Source organism: Chanodichthys erythropterus, chromosome 24 (assembly GCF_024489055.1).
Source record: "Chanodichthys erythropterus isolate Z2021 chromosome 24, ASM2448905v1, whole genome shotgun sequence".
NCBI classification, from domain to species: Eukaryota; Metazoa; Chordata; class Actinopteri; order Cypriniformes; family Xenocyprididae; genus Chanodichthys; species Chanodichthys erythropterus.
In genome coordinates, this window is record NC_090244.1 from 15,144,071 (window position 1) to 15,167,148 (window position 23,078).

The window sequence follows — 23,078 nt, forward strand, 5'->3', positions numbered from 1 at the left end:
TCTCTTTGGTTCATCCATCCATCCAGCTACTTCACTGCTAAAATGAAAGTGTCGCATTGGAATTCGCACTCATCTTCTGTGAACAGTAAGCCCCACCTACTTTGATTTGATTGGCCAGCTCACTCATTCTGACAGTGATGAGCGCTGTTAGACCGCTGAGGCAGACCAGCCTAAAATGGAACTTTCTAAACTTTTTTTGTCATCCTAACAACAAACAGAGCGGTGCAGAATGGAGTACAGCAGAGCAGCTCAATAATATCAAATATTGGGGGACAATTTGGCCATTTCTAATTATTGGGTGTCTGGTTGTTGCTGCCCTCTTATACTAAGGTTTAGGGCTAAAAACAAATCCCTAACCCTAAAATTTTGCAGCTTGTCCTAAATTGTTTGTCGGACATGAAAGTTGTCTCAAATTATGCATCGTTATAGAGCAGAGGTGTGCTAGAACTTTTCTAAATTATTAGAAAGGGGGCTTGTTAGTATTTGAAGACTTAGTTCACCTAGAAATGTTTTTTTTTTTTTTTTACCTTCATTTCATTCCAAACCTGTATGACATTTTTTCTTCTGTGGAACATAAAATATATTCTGAACTGTTTTTGCCCATACAATATAAGTCAATGGGGTTCAAAACAACACTGGACCCCATTGACTTTGATTGCATGGACAAAAAGAAGAGAAAAAAACACTGGTAAATTCTTTAGTATATCTTTCTTTGTGTTCTGGAGAAGAAAGAATGTCTTACAGGTTTGGAAATAATTGCAGAACATTAATTTTGTGTGAACCATGTCTCTGTTTAGATTTGGTTAGGATTAAGAAAATTGGTGGACTTTTAGTTAAAGCTGGGTACATGCTTAAACACGCTGACTGACAACAGCTTTATTGTCTGATGGTCTGTTTCATGAACTGCCAAGGTTTTGTAAGTGGCGAAAGCTGTGATAGCAGATGCTGGCAGTATTTGTGATGGCATTGTTATGGTGATCCTTCAAATCTGGTCTTTCCTTTAATTCTGGTAATTCCACATGTCCTTGACGCCCACACTATCGCTTTTATTTATAATGAAACAAAGTAAAGTAAAGCTCAGGCTGCTGGAATGATCCAGTACTTAGCGAGTCTTTCATCCATTAAAGATAAATTGTTCTTTAGCAGAATCACTTGAGTTTTGAAAATGTGGATTTTCTTTTAATAGTGAACTTTTAAACACATTTTCAGTGCCCAGAAAGCTACTAAAGACTTATTTAAAATAGTTCATGTGACTACAGTGGTTCAACCTTAATGTTATAAAGTGACGAGAATACTTTTTGTGTGTCAAAAATAACCAAATAGTGACTTTATTCCACAATATCTAGTGAAGGGCGATTTCAAAACAGTGCTTCATGAAGCTTCGAAGCTTTACGAATCTTTTGTTTCAAATCAGTGGTTCGGAGTGCCAAAGTCACATGATTTCAGTAAATGAGGCTTCGTTACGTCATGAGAGTTTTGAAACCTTTCGAAATTTCAATGGTTCACGTGACTTTTGCAGTTTGTTACATGCTCCGAACCACTAATTCAAAACAAAAGATTCATAAAGCTTCGAAGCTTCATGAAGCAGTGTTTTGAAATCGCCCATCACTAGATATTGTTGAATAAAGTCGTTATTTTGGCGCACAAAAAGTATAGTAGTCTGTAGTCACATGAACTATTTTAAATATGTCTTTAGTAGTTTTTTGGGCATCGAAAGTGTTAATTATCTTGCTGGCAATGGAGGCCTTACTGAGCCATCGGATTTTTATCAAAAATATCTTAATTTGTGTTCCGAAGATGAATGAAGGTCTTACAGGTTTGAAATGACATGAGAGTGAGAAATTAATGGCAGAATTTTCATTTTTGAGTGAACTAACCCTTTAATCTGTAAACTCCAAAAAAGAGATAAAAACAAATAAAAGACTTTCCATGAGAGGAGAAAATAATGATTGAATATGTTTGAAATTATTTTGTTTCTGTTCCTTTCTTTAACCATGAAAAGATTCTCTTTTAAATGATCACAAAGGAAGCGAGCTTAGAATGATGTATTGCTTTCACACAAGCAATTTCGTGTTTGCCTCGCAGTCAGAATCCACCGCTTTGATTTTACAGCGGCATTTTATGTCCAATTTCAAAGCAATTTTTTTTTTTTCAACTCTTCCAATCAGTCTCAGTCCCCAATTGAAGCTGTTTTAAGTCTCATTCTGTGAAGTTTGTAGTTAAAACTGCACTATTGCACATTTTTATTTTTCTCCGTCCCCTTTTTCACTCTTCCTTTGACGCGCGCTCACAAACACAGAGGGGATCAACCTTGTGCTCACGGCTGGTGGGGATACCCGACCTGTGGGCCCTGTAACTGCGATGTCAGCAAAGGCTTCAGAAGGGACTGTAATAAAACCTCAGGAGAGTGTAGCTGCAAGGTAAGCTGCAAGTGATCACATGCTCCAGACTCTGACTTCTAGTTGTTGTACAACTATATAAATATAAACTGGGCCATGTGCTTTTATTGTATTAAGCATACTACAGTACAAAAGGATTTTTTATTTATTTTTAAAGAAAATACTCACCAAAATGGAAGCTTGTTTCTGTCACTAAATAAAAAAAAATAAAATAAGTAATTGTGGCTTTTTATCTCAAAATGCTGACTTCTTTTCTCAGAATTGTGAGATATAAACTGAGACTTATTTTCCATAATTCTGACTTTTTTTCTTGAAATTGCAAGTTTATACCACGCAATTCTGACTTTATATCGCAATTCTGACTTTATAACTCACAATTCTGACTTTATATCACGCAATTCTGACTTTATATCACACAATTCTGACTTTATATCACAATTCTGACTTTATATCACACAATTCTGACTTTATATCACACAATTCTGACTTTATAACTCGCAATTCTGACTTTATAACTCACAATTCTGACTTTATATCGCAATTCTGACTTTATAACTCACAATTCTGACTTTATATCGCAATTCTGACTTTATAACTCACAATTCTGACTTTATATCACACAATTCTGACTTTATATCACACAATTCTGACTTTATAACTCACAATTCTGACTTTATATCACACAATTCTGACTTTATATCACACAATTCTGACTTTATATCGCAATTCTGACTTTATAACTCGCAATTCTGACTTTATATCACACAATTCTGACTTTATATCACACAATTCTGACTTTATATCGCAATTCTGACTTTATAACTCACAATTCTGACTTTATATCACGCAATTCTGACTATATATCACACAATTCTGACTTTATATCACACAATTCTGACTTTATATCACACAATTCTGACTTTATATCACACAATTCTGACTTTATATCACAATTCTGACTTTATATCACACAATTCTGACTTTATATCACGCAATTCTGACTATATCACACAATTCTGACTTTATATCACAATTCTGACTTTATATCACACAATTCTGACTTTATATCACAATTCTGACTTTATATCACAATTCTGACTTTATATCTCACAATTCTGACTTTATATCACGCAATTCTGACTATATCACACAATTCTGACTTTATAACTCACAATACTGACATTATAACTCACAATTCTGACTTTATATCACAATTCTGACTTTATATCACACAATTCTGACTTTATATCACAATTCTGACTTTATATCACACAATTCTGACTTTATATCACGCAATTCTGACTTTATATCACGCAATTCTGACTTTAAATCACACAATTCTGACTTTATATCACACAATTCTGACTTTATATCACGCAATTCTGACTTTATAACTCACAATTCTGACTTTATATCACACAATTCTGACTTTATATCACGCAATTCTGACTTTATATCACGCAATTGCGACTTTATATCACACAATTCTGACTTTATATCACACAATTCTGACTTTATAACTCACAATTCTGACTTTATAACTCGCAATTGCGACTTTATATCACACAATTCTGACTTTATAACTCGCAATTGCGACTTTATATCACACAATTCTGACTTTATATCACAATTCTGACTTTATATCACGCAATTCTGACTTTATAACTCACAATTCTGACTTTATAACTCACAATTCTGACTTTATAACTCACAATTCTGACTTTATAACTCACAATTCTGACTTTATATCACACAATTCTGACTTTATATCACAATTCTGACTTTATATCACACAATTCTGACTTTATATCACACAATTCTGACTTTATATCGCAATTCTGACTTTATAACTCGCAATTGTGACTTTATATCACACAATTCTGACTTTATATCACAATTCTGACTTTATATCACGCAATTCTGACTTTATAACTCACAATTCTGACTTTATATCACACAATTCTGACTTTATAACTCACAATTCTGACTTTATAACTCGCAATTGCTACTTTAAATCACACAATTCTGACTTTAAAATTCACAATTGTGAGTTGATAGCAATTGCAAGAAAAAAAAGTCAGAATTATGGGATAAAAAGTCACAAATAATTGTTTTTATTATTATTATTCAGTGGTGGAAACAAGCTTCCATACACCAAGGCTGAATTTATTAGCTCAAAAATACAGTAAAACAGTAATATTGTGAAATATTATTACAATTTAAAATAACTGTTTTCAATTTGGATACATTTTATAAAGTAATTTATTCCTGTGATGCAAAGCTGAATTTTCAGCATCATTACTCCAGTCTTCAGTGTCACATGATCCTTCAGAAATCATTTTAATATGCTGATTTGCTGCTCAAGAAACTTTTTTCTTATTATTATCAATGTTGAAAACAGCTTCATATTTTTTTGTGGAAATTGTTTTGATCAATACAAAGTTTAAAAGAACAGCATTTATTTGAAATACAAATCTGTTGTAACATTGAAATGTTACTTTTGATCAGTTTAGTATGTAGTATCAATTTAGTATTTATTTATTTAAAAAAATGTAATTTGGTGTACATTACCATATTTTAAACTAAAGATGCCATTATATTCCCCTCTCCAATTTTTCAGGACAATTACTTTCGCCCTCTTGATGGGGACACTTGCTACCCGTGCGACTGTTTTCACCTTGGAGCACATTCGCGGACATGTGACCCTGTAACGGGCCAGTGCGCCTGTAAGATGGGTGTGGTGGGCCGTCAGTGCAACCGTTGTGACAACCCCTTCGCTGAGGTGACAGTCGGGGGATGTGTGGGTATGTGTGCTGTCAACTGGACAGGATCGCAGTTAACTGTTGTTGAGCTCATTTCAAAACTGATTACACAATGCTTGACAGTGTTTTTTACAATTGAATAAATAAGGAAAAAATATGAAAGCTGTTTATGATTTTAGCTTACATATGCATGCACAGTATGATGAAATGTAAGTGTAATACACTCTAATCATAAGCAGAATGCTTTCATGTCAGCATGTACTGACTTTGGAGTTTCTTGGAGCAGAAATAATTGGTATTTGTGGCTGCTTAAAGGAATAGTTCACCCAAAATGAAAATTCTGTCATCATTTATTCACCCTCACTTTGTTCCAAACCTGTATGAACTTATTTCTACTGCTGAACACAAATGAAGATATTTTGACAAATGTTGGTTACCAAATAGTTGATGGGCCATATTCTTCAAATAATCATCATTTGCATTCAGAATTTTCATTTTTGGGTGAACTATCCCTTTAAAAGTTCTTGTTAGTGACACTAAATGCATTTGTTTTGCCATATTGTCCTCTCTCTCACTCTCACTCCATCTAGTGGTTTATGATGGTTGTCCCAAAGCGTTTGAAGGCGGTATCTGGTGGCCCCGGACCACATTTGGTGGCCCAGCAGCCACAAACTGCCCCAAAGGATCCAGCGGTGAGTCTAGATGATTTATATTGTGCTTAACTAAATCAAGAATTTACATAACCAATCAAAAGTTTGGACACACACACTTCACTGAATTTGAAACTTTAGATTTTTGTAGGCAACTATATTTATATAATTTTAAATATACAGTTATATACAGGTCTAGCAAATTTGAAAAATTGTATATTTTAATGTATAATTGTGTTTATAAATTATATTATATAGTATAAATGAAGATTATAATTTAATTATAATGTTATTATAATACAATTAAATTTAAATATATAAAAAATATATATATATATATAAATATATATATATAAATATAAATATATTATTATTATTATTTATTTTATTTTTTTTTTAAATAATGTTAATAAACAATTAATAAATAATAAATAAAAACTAAATAGATATTTTGGTCACTACATAAATCCCATATTTCCATTTGTGTTATTAATGAATTTTAATGATTTTACTATAATTAAAAAATGTGGAAAATAGTACTTACAATAACTTTTGACTGGTAGTATATGTAGGAATTTTCATCTTTTTATTAATTTATTGTTGAATGGTTTATTAATATACAGTCAAACCAAAAATTATTCAGACATTTGGTATATTTTTACTAGTGGGTGCAGGACACTATAGTTCATTTATGCAAGTGAGGATAGCAAAATAAAGTAAACTGTGACTTTTTTTACACAAAAATTCTTTGTACAGTGGACTACCAGTAAAATTGATAAAAAATGTATTTATAAAATGATAAAAATTTTAGTAATATTTTATTAAACTATAGTGAATAAACTGTATTAATGAATGAAATGCTCAAGATATCTGAATAAATTTAAGTATCCACACTTTATGTCATTCGACAGGCACAGCTATCCGTCATTGCAGCGATGATAAAGGTTGGCTTCCACCTGAGCTCTTCAACTGCACTTCCCTCAGCTTCTCAAAGCTAAAGAAAGAGGTTTGTGACTCTTTTGTTGGTTGATTCAACTTGGAATCTTAGTGCGAAATTGTGGACCGGAATATTAAACATTCCATGCCAGCTCCACAGTCCTAGAAGTGACCATTGTTTCCTCTTTTATTTGTGACTTAGAGTGAGGATCTTCATGCTAATGCTTCTCGAATGGACGGAGAAAGATCAAGAAGCCTTGCGGGGATGCTGCACTCCGCCACCGACCACACGGATCGTCTCTTTGGAAATGACGTGAGGACTGCCTACCATCTGCTGGCCAGTGTGTTAGAGCATGAGAGTCTGCAGCAGGGCTTTGAGCTCACCGCCACTCATGATGCCGATTTCAACAAGGTATAGACCTCACAGATAGCCTTCACAGACACTTCCAGAATCTAACAGTATCTTTCAGTATCATCACATTCAAGCTCAATATAATGGGTTCTGCACCTCAGTGTATGATAGGAACAGGAAAATTTTAATTTATAGGCTAATTTTTAAAGATAACTTTGCTGGAATCAGAACTTGAATGCTTAAATTGATCAAGATTGTTTAAAAGTTGTAACTGATTTGTTGCTGGTCAAAAGAGACCTATTTGCTCCAAACGTTTTAAACGAAGATGGTCTTCCTGGTTGACCTCACCAGTCTGATCAACCATCTAAACCAGTTAAAAAGCACGCAGATTGTATATTTGAAGTGAACTGTATGTGTGCAAAAATGTGTTAAAGATCTTGTTTTATTCACAGACACATTCAGATCCTGGGACTTTAAATGATCTTGATTTTATTAATTTATTTTAATATATTTTTAATAAATGTATTATTTATTTTTGTACCTTATTTATTTAGTTTATTAATTAATTAATTTACTTTTTTTTTTATCCCACGTTGGGTGGTAGTTATATGGAAGCTTGTTTCCGCCACTGAATAAAAAATAAAAAAGGTCAATTGCAGCCTTTTTAGCTTACAATTCTGACTTTTTTCTCAGAATTGTGAAATATAAACTCGCAAGTGTGAGTTGTAGTCAGAATTGCGAAATAAAAACACAATTGAGCGTTATAAACTCACAATTGCGAGATATAAACTCACAATTCTGACTCATTTTCTCAGAATTGTGATATAAACTCGCAATTGTGAGAATTGCGAGTTATAAACTCAGAATTGCACTTTATAAAATCACAATTGCTGGACATAAGCTCGCATTTGTGAGAAATTAAGTCAGAATTGTAAACTCACAATTCTGACTTTTTTTCTCGCAACTGTGAGATATGAACTCACAATTGCGGGTTATAAAGTCCAATTCTGAAGAAAAAAAGACTTATATATACTTTATATCTCACAATTCTGACTTTATAACTCATAATTGCAACTTAATATTATGCAATTTTGACTTTATAACTCGCAATTGTGAGTTGATATCACACATTTGCGAGAAAAAAGTCAGAATTACGAGATAAAAGTCGCAATTAAATATTTTTTTATTCAGCAAATTCAATTGCAAGTTTACATATCGGAATTAATCTTTTCTCAGAATTGCGAGATATAAACTCACAATTGCAAGAATTAAAGTCAGAATTGCGAAATATAAACTCACAATTCTGACTTTTTTTCCTCTCAATTCTGACTTTTTTCTCGCACTTTGGAAGTTATAAAGTCCAAGTTTATATCTCGCAATTCTTACTTTATAACTCGCAATTGCGACTTTAGGTCAACAATTCTGACTTTATAACTCGCAATTGAGTTTATATCTCGCAATTCTGACTTTATAACTCGCAATTGCGACTTTATGTCAACAATTCTGACTTTATTACTCGTAATTGTGAGTTTATATCTCGCAATTCTGACTTTATAACTCGCAATTGCGACTGTCAACAATTCTGACTTTTTAGCTCTCAATTGTGAGATTATATCTTCTGACTTTATAACTCGCAATTGCGACTTTATGTCAACAATTCTGACTTAATAACATGCAGTTGTGAGTATATATCACGCAATTCTGAGGAAAAAGTCTGAATTGTGGGAGAAAAAGTCGTAATTACCCTTTTTCATTCAGTGATGGAAACAAGCTTCCATATACTGTAATTATCTAGTATTAAAGAACGGTACTCTTGTTTGCTGTGGTAGAACATCATTAAAGCTGGAAGTGCCATTCTTGACCCAGTCAACAAGGAGCACTGGGAGAAGATACAGCGCTCTGATGGTGGGACGGCTCATCTGCTGCGCTACTTTGAGGAGTACGCCAACACTCTGGTACAGAACATGAGGAAGACCTACCTGAGACCCTTCACCATCGTCACTGACAACATGAGTTAGTATTGCCATCTCCATTCCTGTAGCATCTGCTCTGCTCAATTTTGAGTGTTTTGTGTAAAAATATTTACCATTTTTCTTCACATTCAAGTTGTTGCATTAGATTTTCTGGACTCCACCGCAAACCAAGACAAGATTCCTCGATTTCAGGAGGTTAAGGAGGTGTTCTCAAAAGAGCTGGAGTCATCTGTCCTGTTTCCAAACCTGCTTTCCATGCCAAAAAAGAGCAAAGGTTCTTACTTCGAAACATATTTCTTTAGATTGTCAGTAATATTCATGGAAATGTGCAGTGTTCAAACTTAATTCTAAACTTAACTACTGTATGTTGTATTACACTATAGATGCTTTTACCACAGAGCCTCCAACCCAGATTGCACCAACTGAGTCTTTCATCAGCATGGATGGATCAGATATTGTTGATCTAACACCGTCTATTAAGAGAAGACGCCACACAGACCAACCCGATCCTCCCGCTGTTGTCATGGTGATGATCCACAGGTCTCTGGGTCGGCTCCTTCCGGAGAGTTACGATCCGGACCGCCGAAGTCTTAGGTACAACTTCAGCCTTAGTTTTTTACATACAAACTGATTTCTTTGACCAGGAATTGCAGTGCAAGTTTATATATCATATTAAAATTCTAATCAATACATTAGCTGATAATTATTTTCAGTCTGATAAATAGCTGATATTAAAATTCTTTATTATTTTGTTTGAAAAAAATAAAACACTAAAAACTAAAATTAATCATTTTAAAAGCTACAAGTGAATTTAGACAACATTATAATGTACAGTATGAAAAAATAATGTTCATTTTGAGATTTGCTTTTAAACTTTTTTTTTAGACAAGAAAATGCACTATCCAAACTTAAATGGTTGTAATTCAAGAATATTTTGGAGTATAGACATAAGGCTGGTCTTCTTTTAAAGATGAAATTTGGAAGATTATTGTAGAAGTGAAATAACTTATGTAAGTGAAATAGAAAAAAAAGTTATAGAAGTTTAAGTTTATGAAAATGTAAAATGTAAAAATATAATATTTTATATTTTATATAAAACATATATTTTACAAAACAAGTTTTACTCTAAAACTGCAAGGAAATCAAAGCCAAACATCTGAACAAGTTGTGTTCCAAATTTCAGGTTGATATCTCAAAAAAGGAGCTTTCAGTAAGATTTTGTTTGGGCGCAGTACCACACTTTTTCACTAGATGACAACCAAGCTCCATTACTGGCCATATAAAGGCGCCTCCATTTCCATATATGGTTTGAGTGATCTGAACCATATATTTCCATTATTTTCATACAATTTATGAAGTTGACATCCTATATAGAAGTAGTATGGGAAGTTTGGCAGAATTTGATATGAATTCAGCCTCTAATAAATATAAAAATAACATGTATGTGGGTTATAGATCGCCACCACAATCATAAATGTATTTTGTTAAATGGATGTTATCTTTTAAAAACAAACATGTTTCAACCAATCTTTAATGATTTTTCATGTTCACCGCTATTTCAAAATAAAGGTCTGAACATGCCTTATGAGTATGAAAATATGCTTGTTACAAATTGATAAATTACTGCTCCTCTGTAATTTATTTTTGATATTATTACTGTTTTAAATATGTAATGGCAAGCGTCCCACCTGAGGGACGGTGACAGTTAAGGGGTTAAATTATTAGTGTTTTAAAGATTAACTTTAAGTGAGTGTTAAATTATGGAAAATGTAATCTGAAAATCATATGTGCTTTTCCTATGTGCTGTAAATGGGTTTCCATAAATAATAAATATCAGCCAACACAGACAAAAAAAAAATTGAGTATAATTGTGATTACCTATTGACAATATAAAGATAAAGGTCTTTTTTGTTCATCTCAAATTCTTGAAACATTTGGAAACTGAATGCATTTGATATATTTCTTGTTGTAAATATATCTGGTGCTCTACACATCCCCAGACTGCCCAATCGTCCTGTCATCAACACACCTGTAGTGAGTGTGGTGGTCCACAGGGATGGAGAAGCCCTCCCAACACCCCTCCAAAGACCCATCACCCTGAACTTCAGGCTTCTGGAGACCCACGAGAGGACCAAACCTGTGTGCGTCTACTGGAACCACTCCATCCCGTGAGTCCTTAATGAATTAATAAATGAATACAATATGTTATGAAATCTCTGCTTATGCTGTAATTGCAGAATACTTGATAAATTTGTATTTGTGTGTGTCTTTCCTGCTCTTATTTGTTAGGGTTGCTGATGGAGGCGCCTGGTCTTCTAAAGGCTGTGAGCTGGTCTACAGGAACTCGACTCACATCAGCTGCCAGTGCAACCACATGACCAGTTTTGCTGTCCTCATGGACATCTCCAAGCGAGAGGTAGGACGCAGCCAGCTATTTTGGTTTATATGGAATTTTTCTTGTATTCAGCCAGCAAACTGGTTTTTGTACGCTGGTATCTCGTCCCTAGCATGGTGATGTTCTTCCTCTGAAAGTGGTGACTTACACCACAGTGTCCGCCTCTCTGGTTGCACTCCTCATCACCTTCCTCCTGCTGGCCATTCTTCGCAAGCTGCGCTCCAACTTACACAGCATCCACAAGAACCTGGTGGCCGCCATCTTCCTCTCTGAACTCATCTTCCTCACTGGCATCAATCAGACCGACAGTCCGGTGAGCAGCAGCCAGAGATTTTAGATTATAATATCAACATTATTTTACCTTATTACCTTGGACATTTCTGATACTAAACCTGTTTCTTGTCTGATTTGTAGTTTGTATGTACAGTTGTGGCCATTCTGCTACATTATTCATACATGTGCGCATTTGCCTGGATGTTTGTGGAGGGGCTGCACATCTATCGCATGCTGACCGAGATGCGTAACATTAACCAGGGCCATATGCGCTTCTACTATGCCATTGGTTGGGGGATTCCTGCTGTTATCACTGGTATGATACTCAGGTGCTCATTAAAATGTTTAATATATGAAACCCCCAACATGTTGTTTTGAAGTTCTTTTGGACGGTTCAAGTGTTAAAGGGTTAGTTCACCCAAAAATGAAAATAATGTCATTAATTACTCACCCTCATGTCGTTCTACACCCGTAAGACCTTTATTAATCTTCGGAACAAATGAAGATATTTTAGTTGAAATCCAATGGCTCAGTGAGGCCTGCATTCACAGCAATGACATTTCCTCTCTCAAGATCCATAAAGGTACTAAAACATATTTAAAACAGTTCATGTGAGTTCATTGGTTCTACCTTAATATTAGAAAGTGATGAGAATACTTTTTGTGCGACCAATTTCAGAACACTGCTTCGGAGCTTTGCGAATCGAATCAGTGATTCGAAGCACCAAAGTCACATGATTTCAGCAGTTTAGCCGTTTGATAGGAGATCCGAGTCACTGATTCGATTCGTAAAGCTCTGAAGCAGTGTTTTGAAATCGGCCCATTACTATATTGTTGAAAAGACGTTATTTTGTTTTTTTGGCGCACAAACAGTATTCTCGTCACTTTAGAATATTAAGATAGAACCACTGAACTCACATGAACTGATTTAAATATGTTTTTAGTAGCTTTATGGATCCGGAGAGAGGAAATGTCATTGCTGTGAATACAGGCCTCACTGAGCCATCAGATTTCATCAAAAATATCTTAATTTGTGTTCCGAAGATGAATGAAGGTCTTACGGGTGTAGAACGGCATGAGGGTGAGTAATAAATGACATTTATTTTAATTTTTGGATGAACTAACCCTTTAAAGATGCAGTAAGCGATTTCTGAGAAACGCTGTTGAAAGTGATCGAACCGTGCAGCACAACACACTTGTAGCCAATCAGTAGAAGGGGGCGTGTCCACTCATGATGGGAGAGGAGAGAGAGAGAGAGCAAGAGGGAGATTTTAAGAAGAACTGTAGAAAGAGAAATGGCTGAGAGACATTACAAAAAAAAGAAATGGTCAGAGGAATATCACAGGAAAAAGAAGGGTTATGGTCAGGCAAGAGCTTTAGGATCCGTGATAATATTAGAAAAGCTTTCCAGCACTGGAGACACCTAAGCTGGAAGGCCTTAAAAACAATGCTGAGGTTGCTTTGTTCCTGCTCTTTGCGTGAGAAACGTTGGTTTTGCTGTTTTACAGAACCAAGTTATGTTGTTGTTGTTATATTGTTAGCTATAGTAACAGGAGAGTTTTGCATGTCATTGTTTGTCTGGAGCTGCTGGAGAATAACAACCAACTCTTTTTTTTATCTTCCTTGTCATTCGTCATCTTTGCTTGATTTTTTGTGAAGCATTATTTTGCTTCGCTTCAGCTGTGATAAAGAGGTATCCACTCTTGCATTGCATGTTTGTGAAGCATAGCGGAGCAATGAAGGGAGTGGTGTGTTTGTTTGGGTTGATTTCAAATATCAACAGTGTTTCTCAGAAATCGCTTGCGAGTCGCGACACCTTAAAATATAGGGGTCAGACCCCCTAAACCACATGTAATTCGCATCTTGATTGTACACTGTTGCTAATTATTTGTCTCTTGTCAGGTCTGGCAGTGGGTTTGGATCCTCAGGGCTATGGAAACCCTGACTTCTGCTGGCTCTCTGTCAATGACACTCTTATCTGGAGTATCACAGGACCAATCTCCATAGTAGTGCTGGTCAGTTTAATCTTATTTAGCACAGTTCTTCTCCCAACTGAAGTGTTTGGTTTTGACTAAATAATGACAAACAAATCTCTTTTTTTTTAAATAGATAAATATAGTCCTAATTGTGCTGGCAGCCAAAGCCTCATTTGGACGGCGCCAGCTCACAGAAAAGTCAGGAGCAATGTAAGTTCAGTGAGAGTTTTGTCAAACTGAACAATACTGAAATACAGAAGACCTGAAGCAGGTAAAAGCCAATCTTTTTCAACATTCTTATTTGCTCTTGTGCAGCTCTGCTCTTCGAGTGGCCTTCCTCCTCCTGTTGCTCATCAGCGCCACCTGGCTGCTGGGTCTAATGGCAGTCAACAGTGATGTGCTTTCCTTCCACTACCTTTTTGCCATCCTCAGTTGCCTACAGGTATGGTCATGTGAATAATGTACACTGTTTGTCAGAACAGTAGGACTTCTTGTCATAGTTCTTAGAATGCCTCAGTTTAATTTTTAGAAATGTAGATTGGATTCAGAGCAAAGGAAAAGTAAACAATGCTGTATTGACACAAATGTCAGAATGTAAAGTAATAATAATAAATGTATGTATTTATATATATATATATATATATATATATATATATATATATGTGTGTGTGTATATATATATATATATATATATATATATATATATATATATATATATATATATATATATAATTGACTTATAAATTATACAAATATAAAATAAAAATTGAAAATCTTATTGTTGCTAATAAGATAAACAATACAGAAAATAAGAGCAAAGTAAATAAAGTGATATAGAAAATGTAAGGTAAAATGAAAGAAAAAGAGATAAAAAATTATATACATTAAAGTTAGAGTCAACAATGCATTGATGACATAATTGTCAGCATGTAATTAATTTTTTTTAATAATTATTATTATAATAATGATTATTGTGATTCTTGATAATAATATAATACAGAAATAAAAAAGATTTAAAAATGTAAATGTAAATTTAAATACAAGAGCATGGGAATTAATTAATGGGAACTACAAAATAAAATATGGTTTATACAAAACATATGAAATTGAATTGCTCTCTTAAACCAACAGGTATGCTTGTGTATTATGACAAATTTGTACCTATGTAATTATTCAGTAATTAATTTTTCATTCCAGGGCATTTGCATCTTCTTTTTCCACTGTATTCTCAATAAAGACGTAAGGAGGAACCTGAAAAGTGTCTTTACAGGAAAGAAAGTACCAGCTGAAGATCCCAATACGACACGGGCAACTTTACTCACAGTGAGTTTGACACAATAAAATAAAAGTTAAGGTTACACTTTATTTAAAGGTAACAGTTATATTGTATTTACTCAAATAAATACTGAGAAACTACATGTACTTTTGTAGTTTGGTTTAGGGTTATTTACTTGTAATTATGCATAATTTACAGTTATGACTACAGTAAGTACATGTTACCAAAATTAATTAAAAATGTAAAAATTCACATACAGGTACAATTTATTAAGCAATGAAACAGTGAATCTCTCCTTCTGTCCTTCCAGCGTTCTCTGAATGGTGAAGTCTACATGGAGGATGGCGGTCTGTACCGGACCACCATTGGAGAGTCCACTGTTTCTCTAGAGAGCTCTGTTAGATCAGGCAGGAGTCACGGCAGCAGCTACCTCGTTTCCACACTCAGGTAAAACACCACAAGTCAATCATGAAGCGAGTTGGGTAACACTTTACAATAAGGATCCATTTGTTAACTACATTAACATTTCATTTGAAATACTTGTGCAAAAGATCTCCACACCTCCTCCTCAACCACAAGAATGAGGTTAAGGAAGAGGTGTTGAAACATGAATCATGTATCCTTTGAACTTCTCTCATGAATCAGGTTTCTGCAATATGCTTTAAATAAATCGGGAATTACGAACTGATATGAACTCATTGAAGAATTTGCCTGCAGCTGTGCTGGTAGCTGTTTCACTAACCTATTTGCACCGATTATTAAATTGTGCGTAAACGTCTCAAAGGAGCATTCGGTTTTTAGGTCACTCCACTGAATATCTTAAAATGAGAAGTACATTATGGCTATCATTTGGTGGCACTTTAGCCATTTTTCTTTCTTTTTTTTTTTTACCTTAACCTCTGACAGAGCCTTTCAGTATTGTAAAAGTTGTCCTAATTCACAGCATATGTGTATCACATATTGGATCTAATGTGTGTTGATTCATGTGTTTGATCTCTCAGACACACATTCTACTCAACTACAAAGTGTACCGGTAAAGCAAATTACATTTTCAGGGAACATTTTATTAGCTAGTGAATAAAAATTCCTGGTTGTCATATTTGTCATATTGCTATATTGGCAGCTGCTGCATTTGTGAAGATTTCACTATCAACTTACTGTCATTAAATAACTTTAGCATGACTCCATTTAATGTAATGAAACAAATTTACAATTTTAATACATAGTTTTAATGTTGTTTTCACACAGGGAGAAGAAACACAGCATATCGTCTAATGGTGGAAAAGTGGGACACGATGAAGGAGAGTCATCACTCTTTTTCCACAGGAGTAAAAAGGCGGAAGGTGAGGGAAAATACACTTAAAAACACTAAGTACATAGAAATAACATTAAATGTGCCCTAGATTCAAAAATGTAATTTATCTCGGCATAGTCAAATAACAAGAGTTCAGTACATGGAAATGACATACAGTGAGTCTCAAACTCCATTGTTTCCTCCTTCCTAAATCTCATTTGTTTAAAAGACCTCCGAAGAACAGGCGAATCTCAACATAACATCGACTGTTACGTAACAGTCGGGATCATTAATATGTACACTCCCAATATTTGCATATGCCAGCTCATGTTCAAGGCATTAGACAAGGGCAGCCAGTATTAACGTCTGGATCTGTGCACAGCTGAATCATCAGACTAGGTAAGCAAGCAAGGACAATAGCAAAAAATGGCAGATGGAGTGATAATAACTGACATGATCCATGATATCATGATATTTTTAGTGATATTTGTAAATTGTCTTTCTAAATGTTTCGTTAGCATGTTGCTAATGTACTGTTAAATGAGGTTAAAGTTACCATCGTTTCTTACTGTATTCACGGAGACAAGAGCCGTCGTTATTTTCATTTTTAAACACTTGCAGTCTGTTTAATGCATAAACACAACTTCATTCTTTATAAATCTCTCCAACAGTGTAGCATTAGCCGTTAGCCATGAAGCACAGCCTCAAACTCATTCAGAATCAATGTAAATATCAAAATAAACACTGTACTTACGCGATTAGACATGCTGCATGACGAACACTTTGTAAAGATCCATTTTGAGGGTTATATAAGCTGTTATTAACTTTTTTTATGTTGTTTAAGGCAAGCGCGAGCTCTTGGGGCGTGGAGCACCAGATTTAAAGGGCCACACACCCTGAATCGGCTCATTTATAATGATGCCCCAAAATAGGCAGTTAAAAAAATGAATTAAAAAAAATCTATGGGGTATTTTGAGCTGAAACTTCACAGACACATTCAGGGGACACCTTAGACTTATATTACATCTTTTAAAAAAAAGTTCTAGGGAACCTTTAAGACTTCATTTTTAAGACCATTGAATGGTGTCAAAATTTTGTTCCAGAGGAAAATCAGGAACTTTATTAAACTGCCTATGCTAAAAGCTCTTCTGTTAGTAGTCAATAGGAGAGCAAAAATGAAGAAAAAAAATACAAGGATTTATGGGTAAACTAGTGCACTTCTGTGATCAGAGCCTAATTTTTCTGTTTCCATAGACTCAGATTCGGACAGTGAGCTCTCAGTGGATGAACACAGCAGCTCCTACGCTTCCTCCCACTCCTCGGACAGTGAAGATGAAGCCAGGCACTCCAAGACCAAATGGAATAATGAGAGAACGCCCGTCCACAGCACTCCTAAAGGTGCCTGCAGCCTCTTCTGTGGCCTCTGACCTGCTCTTTTACATGGTTTACTCAAGCAAACACTAAACAAATTTAGATATATAGTTACCAGAGGATATTCATTCCTGACATAAAATATCTAAATGGGTGTTAGATAAGTGTTCCCATGTTGTTCTGCAGTTGATGCCGTGTCTGGTCATGGGAAGCCATACTGGCCTCAGAAGCCGCCCACAGCCAGTGAAAATGAGGATATGGGTGGTCCAGAGAAACTGCGGGTGGAAACAAAAGTGAATGTGGAACTTCATCAAGGGAATAAACTAAACCAAAATGGAGATGTGTCTCAAAGTGAAAGTCCACCTAGTCAACCAAACAGCAACCAGCTACCCAGAAGAGGTGAGTGACAACACATGCATACATACATTTTATATTCATTTATATTTTTCATTACTTGAAAACAAGAGAATGAAACCAATTAAGCACTTTAAATGTAAAAAAAAAAAAATCAGTTTTCATCATGCATTGCATACATAATAATTGGCAAATTATATTTATAATAATTTTTATTTTATGTAATTTTATATATAGAGAGAGAGCAAAGATGTATAGACATATAAAGTAGAATTGTGCCTATATATGAATTTAATTACAAAAATATATCTTTAAGAAATGTTATATATATATATATATATATATATATATATATATATATATATATATATATATATATATTATTGCTTTACTTTTATTACGCATTTTATAATAATTTTAATTATATAATACATTATATATATATATATATATTTCATTACAAAGCTAAAATATCTCTTAAAATATATTATATTATATTATATTATATTATATTATATTATATTATATTATATTATATTATATTATATTATATTATATTATTGCTTTACTTTAATTAGGCATTTTAAAGAACAAGATCACGTATCCACCCCCACTGACGGACAAGAACATGAAGAACCGTTTAAGGGAGAAGCTCAGTGACTACAACCCACCCCAGATCCCCCGTAAGACTCCGTCAGTGGGGTCAAACGAGGGCGTTCGCTCAGGAACCGAGGCCAACAGCATCGTCATCAAGCCCCCTCCATTACCAACCCAGCCTGCACTGAACGGGATCACTGTGGAGCTCAACACGAACCCCGTCACCCTGGCGGATGAAGACTTTGATTCCGAGTGAGTTGGATGTCAAATGCTGATCATTCAAATTGATTTAGTCACATTCTGTATGTAACACCACTCTGTATTTCTCTTGTTAGTGGCAGCAATGAAACTTCAATCTGAGTCTTCATCGTGAAGGACGCTGAAACTGGAAGGGCTTTGAAGAATCAGTGTATTAAAGCACAGCATGGTCCTGCTCTGAAGTTGTTTTTAATATTTCTAAAGGCTCCTTTAATACAAATGGAGTCTGGGTGCTCAGTTTCCCAGCATTCCAAAGCACTGTTGCAGCTGAATGAAGACAGAAAACTTTTCTGCTGTCAAAACAGATAGCTACAAAAATAAAAACTTTGATATTAATAAGCATTTGTACAGTTCATTCCAGAATTCATCAGTCATAAAACAGTATACTTATGATGTGTAAGTAATGTTTATAGTTACATTTTGTATTTTAGATGTGTAATAGGGTAATTTGTAAAATTGTAAATTAGGGTTTCATTGTGATGTCAATACTGAATATTTATGTTTGTGACATTTTGTTTACTGTGGTATTTTTACAGCACTGTTTTGAATGTTTATATTGTGTTTTTTTATATATATTGTGCATTTGTAAGAACTTGCGGTTGTAGCTTAATGTGTACATTTGTTAAAGTATTCCCCCAGTCATGTTTCATATGAATTATCAGTATGAAAATGTCCAGCATACACATTGTCTGTCATTGGGTTCAATGGGCAGTTGTATTTTTACAGTGATTACCTCTGACAGTATTTTAAAGCTTATGTTCAGCATGTCTTAATGTCTCTGCCGGTGCTGTACATAGAAAAACAGTGTTTTGTTACGTTTGCTCTGCATCTAAATTACCAATAGAGAATCAAAAGATTCCTAAAGTGCCTGACGACTGTTTTATAGCTCTGCCAAACCTCTTGTGTAAATAATATATAGACTGAGAAATTCAGGGAGTAGTTTTTTTAGTTTTTACTCATGTTAAAGGTCAATCTATGTTAAAGTGATGTCAGGTCAGTAACTATGTAATCTGTAATAGTTTAGAAGCATCTATTGATCGGTAAATCCTTAAGTGAACACACATTATCACATGAAATAGATTAAATGTGTATCCATGAAATACCTCCATTACTTATCAAAGCTCGTAGACATTAGATACCAGCATGTAAAATAAGGTATTTATATTTGTACTATTCGCACTGACAATACATTTGAACATTGTAAATAAATGAATTTAAAAGATTTAATTAAAACTCTTTAGGATCTTGTTTTATTACTTTTTTTTATCTTGCTATTATGACATTTCCTTCAATTTCCACTACAGTTCAAAATTTGGATCAGATTTTTTTTTAAGAAATTAATACTTTTATTCCACAAAGATGCATTAAAGGGTTAGTTCTCCCAAAAATGAAAAGTATCCCATGATTTACTCACCCTCAAGCCATGTATATGACTATCGTCTTTCAGACGAACACAATCAGAGATATATTTAAAATATCCTGGCTCTACCAAGGTTTATAATGGCTGTGAATGGGGGCCACGTTTTGAAGTCAAAAATAATCCATCCATCCATCATAAATATAATCCATACGACTCCAGTGGGTTAATAAAGATCTTCTGAAGTGAAGCGATGCATTTTTGTAAGAAAAATATCCATATTTAAAACTATATAAATTCAAATAACTAGCTTCCGGTGGACGACCGTACGCAGAATGCGCCAGTCGATTTGCAGCAGAACAGTATCCTTTGACACGACGCACAACGTATTGACAAACATGGATACACAGAGGATAGAGCAAAACAAATCAACAGTCACAGATTATAAATCTAAAACGATCATTTTGTGATTTTAACAATAAATTTTGGAAGATTTCGATATAAGAGAAGAGGAGCTTAAATCTGTTGCACAGCCCTATTTGTTTGAACCTGACAATACTCCTACATCCTGCGTTATGCATCGTGTCAGTATCAAAGTCCCTTTAAGACAAGTCATTTCACTCGGCGGCCATCTTTGAAACGCCTCTCGGGCATCCTGGGCATCATGCCCTATCTCTTTGAATGGGGAAACATCAAATTCTCCAAAACTGTTCGCCAACCTTACGATTACGTTTCATATTTGAAATCACCAATGAAATCTGACAACAGCTGTCTTATAAATGTTTTATCCAAACGCTCGAATCATGACAAAAAACTATTTTTTAGGCTGGGTCAAGCTAATGCGCATGCGCAGACCTAAATGCGCGTCTCTTCTGCCATGTTTCAGAGGCGCGTCTGACTGTTTCTATAGAAACCGGTACTTCTAACGGCTGCTGCAGTGACGCGATGACTTTACCAGTCGGCGATTGGCTCTTATTTAGAAGGCGGGACTTATTCCGCCATATTGCGCGTTACACTTTCTCCCATTCAAAACAAAACGAGTGACACGTCTTGTGTTATTCTATAGTCTTTGACAGTATGCGTACGGTCGTCCGCCAGAAACTAGTTATTTGAATTTATAAACTTTTAAATAATGGATATTTTTCTTAGAAAAACGCATCACTTCGCTTCAGAAAGCCTTTATTAACCCCCTGGAGTCATATGGATTACTTGGATGTTTACATTATTTTTTACTTCAAAATGTGCCCCCCCCCCATTCACTACCATTATAAACATTTGTAGAGCCAGGATATTTTTAAATATATCTATGATTGTGTTCGTCTGAAAGAAGATACTCATATACACGTAGGATGGCTTGGGTGAGTAAATCATGGGAAAATTAAAACTATCCCTATATTAAAAATCACAAAAGATTCCAAAAGATTTCTATTCCAAATAAATGCTGTTCTTTTGAACTTTATAATAATCAAAGAATCCTTAAAATGTATTGCTTTTCACAAAAATATTAAGCAGCACAACTGTTTTCAATATTGATGATCATTAAAATGTTTCTTGAATAGCAAATCAGCATGTTGCAATGATTACACTTAAATTACACTTTAAAAATATATTTTAAAAGTTCTCCCAAAGTTCAAAAAGTTACATTCTTGTAATAACATTTCACAATTTTACTGTTCACCAACCACCTCCAAAAACCCCTCAGTAATTCTCATTGTACCATTTGGTAGTTTTGCTAGTATTGTGATAAAGACTGAGATAAACAACTTATATATAAAATACGTACAAAACGCATTCCATTCCGAAAGAAAAAGTGATTACCTCATAAAAATGTCTTATTTGCATCAAAGTTCAGCTGTTCAAATGTAAACACATTGAACTATCGTAGCGCGCCACCTAGTGGACACACAATCCAGCGACCAAGGATAACCGCAGTGCAAACACCCCCAAAACGAGTCAAACCAGACCTGTTACATATCTGTCTACACTTAAAGCGTATATACACGTCAAAACAAGTCCACCTTAGAAAAAAATACTGTAAAATATACACCCTCGCGTTTGTTTTCACCCTCGTATGCGTATATGACGCATAAACTTTAAGCATGGATTGACAAGAGTTATGGGATTAATGTCCACCTCACTTGTTGACACACAAGGTCCTCTGTTGTTGCCCTATTTCAATAATTTAAATACACACACTGACTTCATTCACTAAGAAAACATATTTGAATGGGGTTTTTCCTGATAAGAGACCACTGTCAGTTATCGGCCCCTTTAAGAGCGCCTGTCGCTGTCATTGACGAAATTTCCTGGTGTGAGTGAGTCTCGCTGGATATCAACAACAGACTGAAACAGACCACAAATGATGATTTGCTGTTCGCATGCGATTCTAATCTGCAGTAACGCTGGAAATAACATTTGACAGCTAGGGGAGTCACATTCGTAGATCAATGTGTGTGCTGGAGCATTTTACGCCGGTTTTCTCATCTAGCTGGTAGCAGGTGGCGAGGGAGCGGGGCGAAGCTCGAATATTCATGCCTTCCTGTTAATGAAACTTAATTACGAATTCCGTGCAAGGTGGGTAAGAAACTTTCTCCCCTTTTCTGCTTGTTAATCCCGCGGCGGGCGGGGCACGTGTTACAATGTATCAGACTGAAGAAGCTTTTGTTACATTGTCGCGTTCGAATTCGAATCCTCAAACTCATTGCAGCGCGCGCGACTCGCGAGCGAATGTGCCACATTGTTTGTAGTTTTATGCAGCTGCAAGCACGTTTTCTGGACATATGTTTATTCCACGGTATTAATTAATAGCTTGTGTGGCTTAATGTGACAACCATGCCTTACAGTCAAGACGAGGTA

General features: G+C 34.9%; 2 protein-coding genes across 6 annotated transcripts in view; both read left to right on the forward strand.

The window, feature by feature from the left end:
• celsr1b (cadherin EGF LAG seven-pass G-type receptor 1b) overlaps positions 1-20,038 on the forward strand; it is a 58,513-nt gene extending 38,475 nt beyond the window's left edge. Inside the window, exons 14-35 of the mRNA XM_067380490.1 lie at positions 2,300-2,420; positions 5,020-5,203; positions 5,752-5,853; positions 6,723-6,817; positions 6,950-7,159; positions 8,929-9,112; positions 9,206-9,346; positions 9,456-9,666; positions 11,073-11,240; positions 11,362-11,488; positions 11,580-11,780; positions 11,882-12,056; positions 13,642-13,754; positions 13,849-13,925; positions 14,031-14,157; positions 14,913-15,038; positions 15,302-15,438; positions 16,240-16,334; positions 17,540-17,683; positions 17,843-18,055; positions 18,589-18,859; positions 18,943-20,038. Of these exons, the coding sequence (XP_067236591.1) occupies positions 2,300-2,420; positions 5,020-5,203; positions 5,752-5,853; positions 6,723-6,817; positions 6,950-7,159; positions 8,929-9,112; positions 9,206-9,346; positions 9,456-9,666; positions 11,073-11,240; positions 11,362-11,488; positions 11,580-11,780; positions 11,882-12,056; positions 13,642-13,754; positions 13,849-13,925; positions 14,031-14,157; positions 14,913-15,038; positions 15,302-15,438; positions 16,240-16,334; positions 17,540-17,683; positions 17,843-18,055; positions 18,589-18,859; positions 18,943-18,967 (3,247 nt within the window). The 3' untranslated portion in view covers positions 18,968-20,038. The remainder of the gene's footprint in view (positions 1-2,299; positions 2,421-5,019; positions 5,204-5,751; positions 5,854-6,722; positions 6,818-6,949; positions 7,160-8,928; positions 9,113-9,205; positions 9,347-9,455; positions 9,667-11,072; positions 11,241-11,361; positions 11,489-11,579; positions 11,781-11,881; positions 12,057-13,641; positions 13,755-13,848; positions 13,926-14,030; positions 14,158-14,912; positions 15,039-15,301; positions 15,439-16,239; positions 16,335-17,539; positions 17,684-17,842; positions 18,056-18,588; positions 18,860-18,942) is intronic.
• A 2,504-nt stretch (positions 20,039-22,542) lies between these two features.
• gramd4b (GRAM domain containing 4b) overlaps positions 22,543-23,078 on the forward strand; it is a 39,993-nt gene continuing 39,457 nt past the window's right edge. For 3 of the 5 annotated variants that reach the window (XM_067380479.1, XM_067380482.1, XM_067380481.1), the window contains exon 1: positions 22,543-22,796. In XM_067380479.1, coding sequence (XP_067236580.1) covers positions 22,768-22,796 — 29 coding nt within the window. In that variant the 5' untranslated portion in view covers positions 22,543-22,767. Of the gene's footprint in view, positions 22,801-22,925; positions 23,076-23,078 lie in introns of those variants that run through there. The other 2 variants (XM_067380483.1, XM_067380484.1) reach the window with 2 other exon arrangements.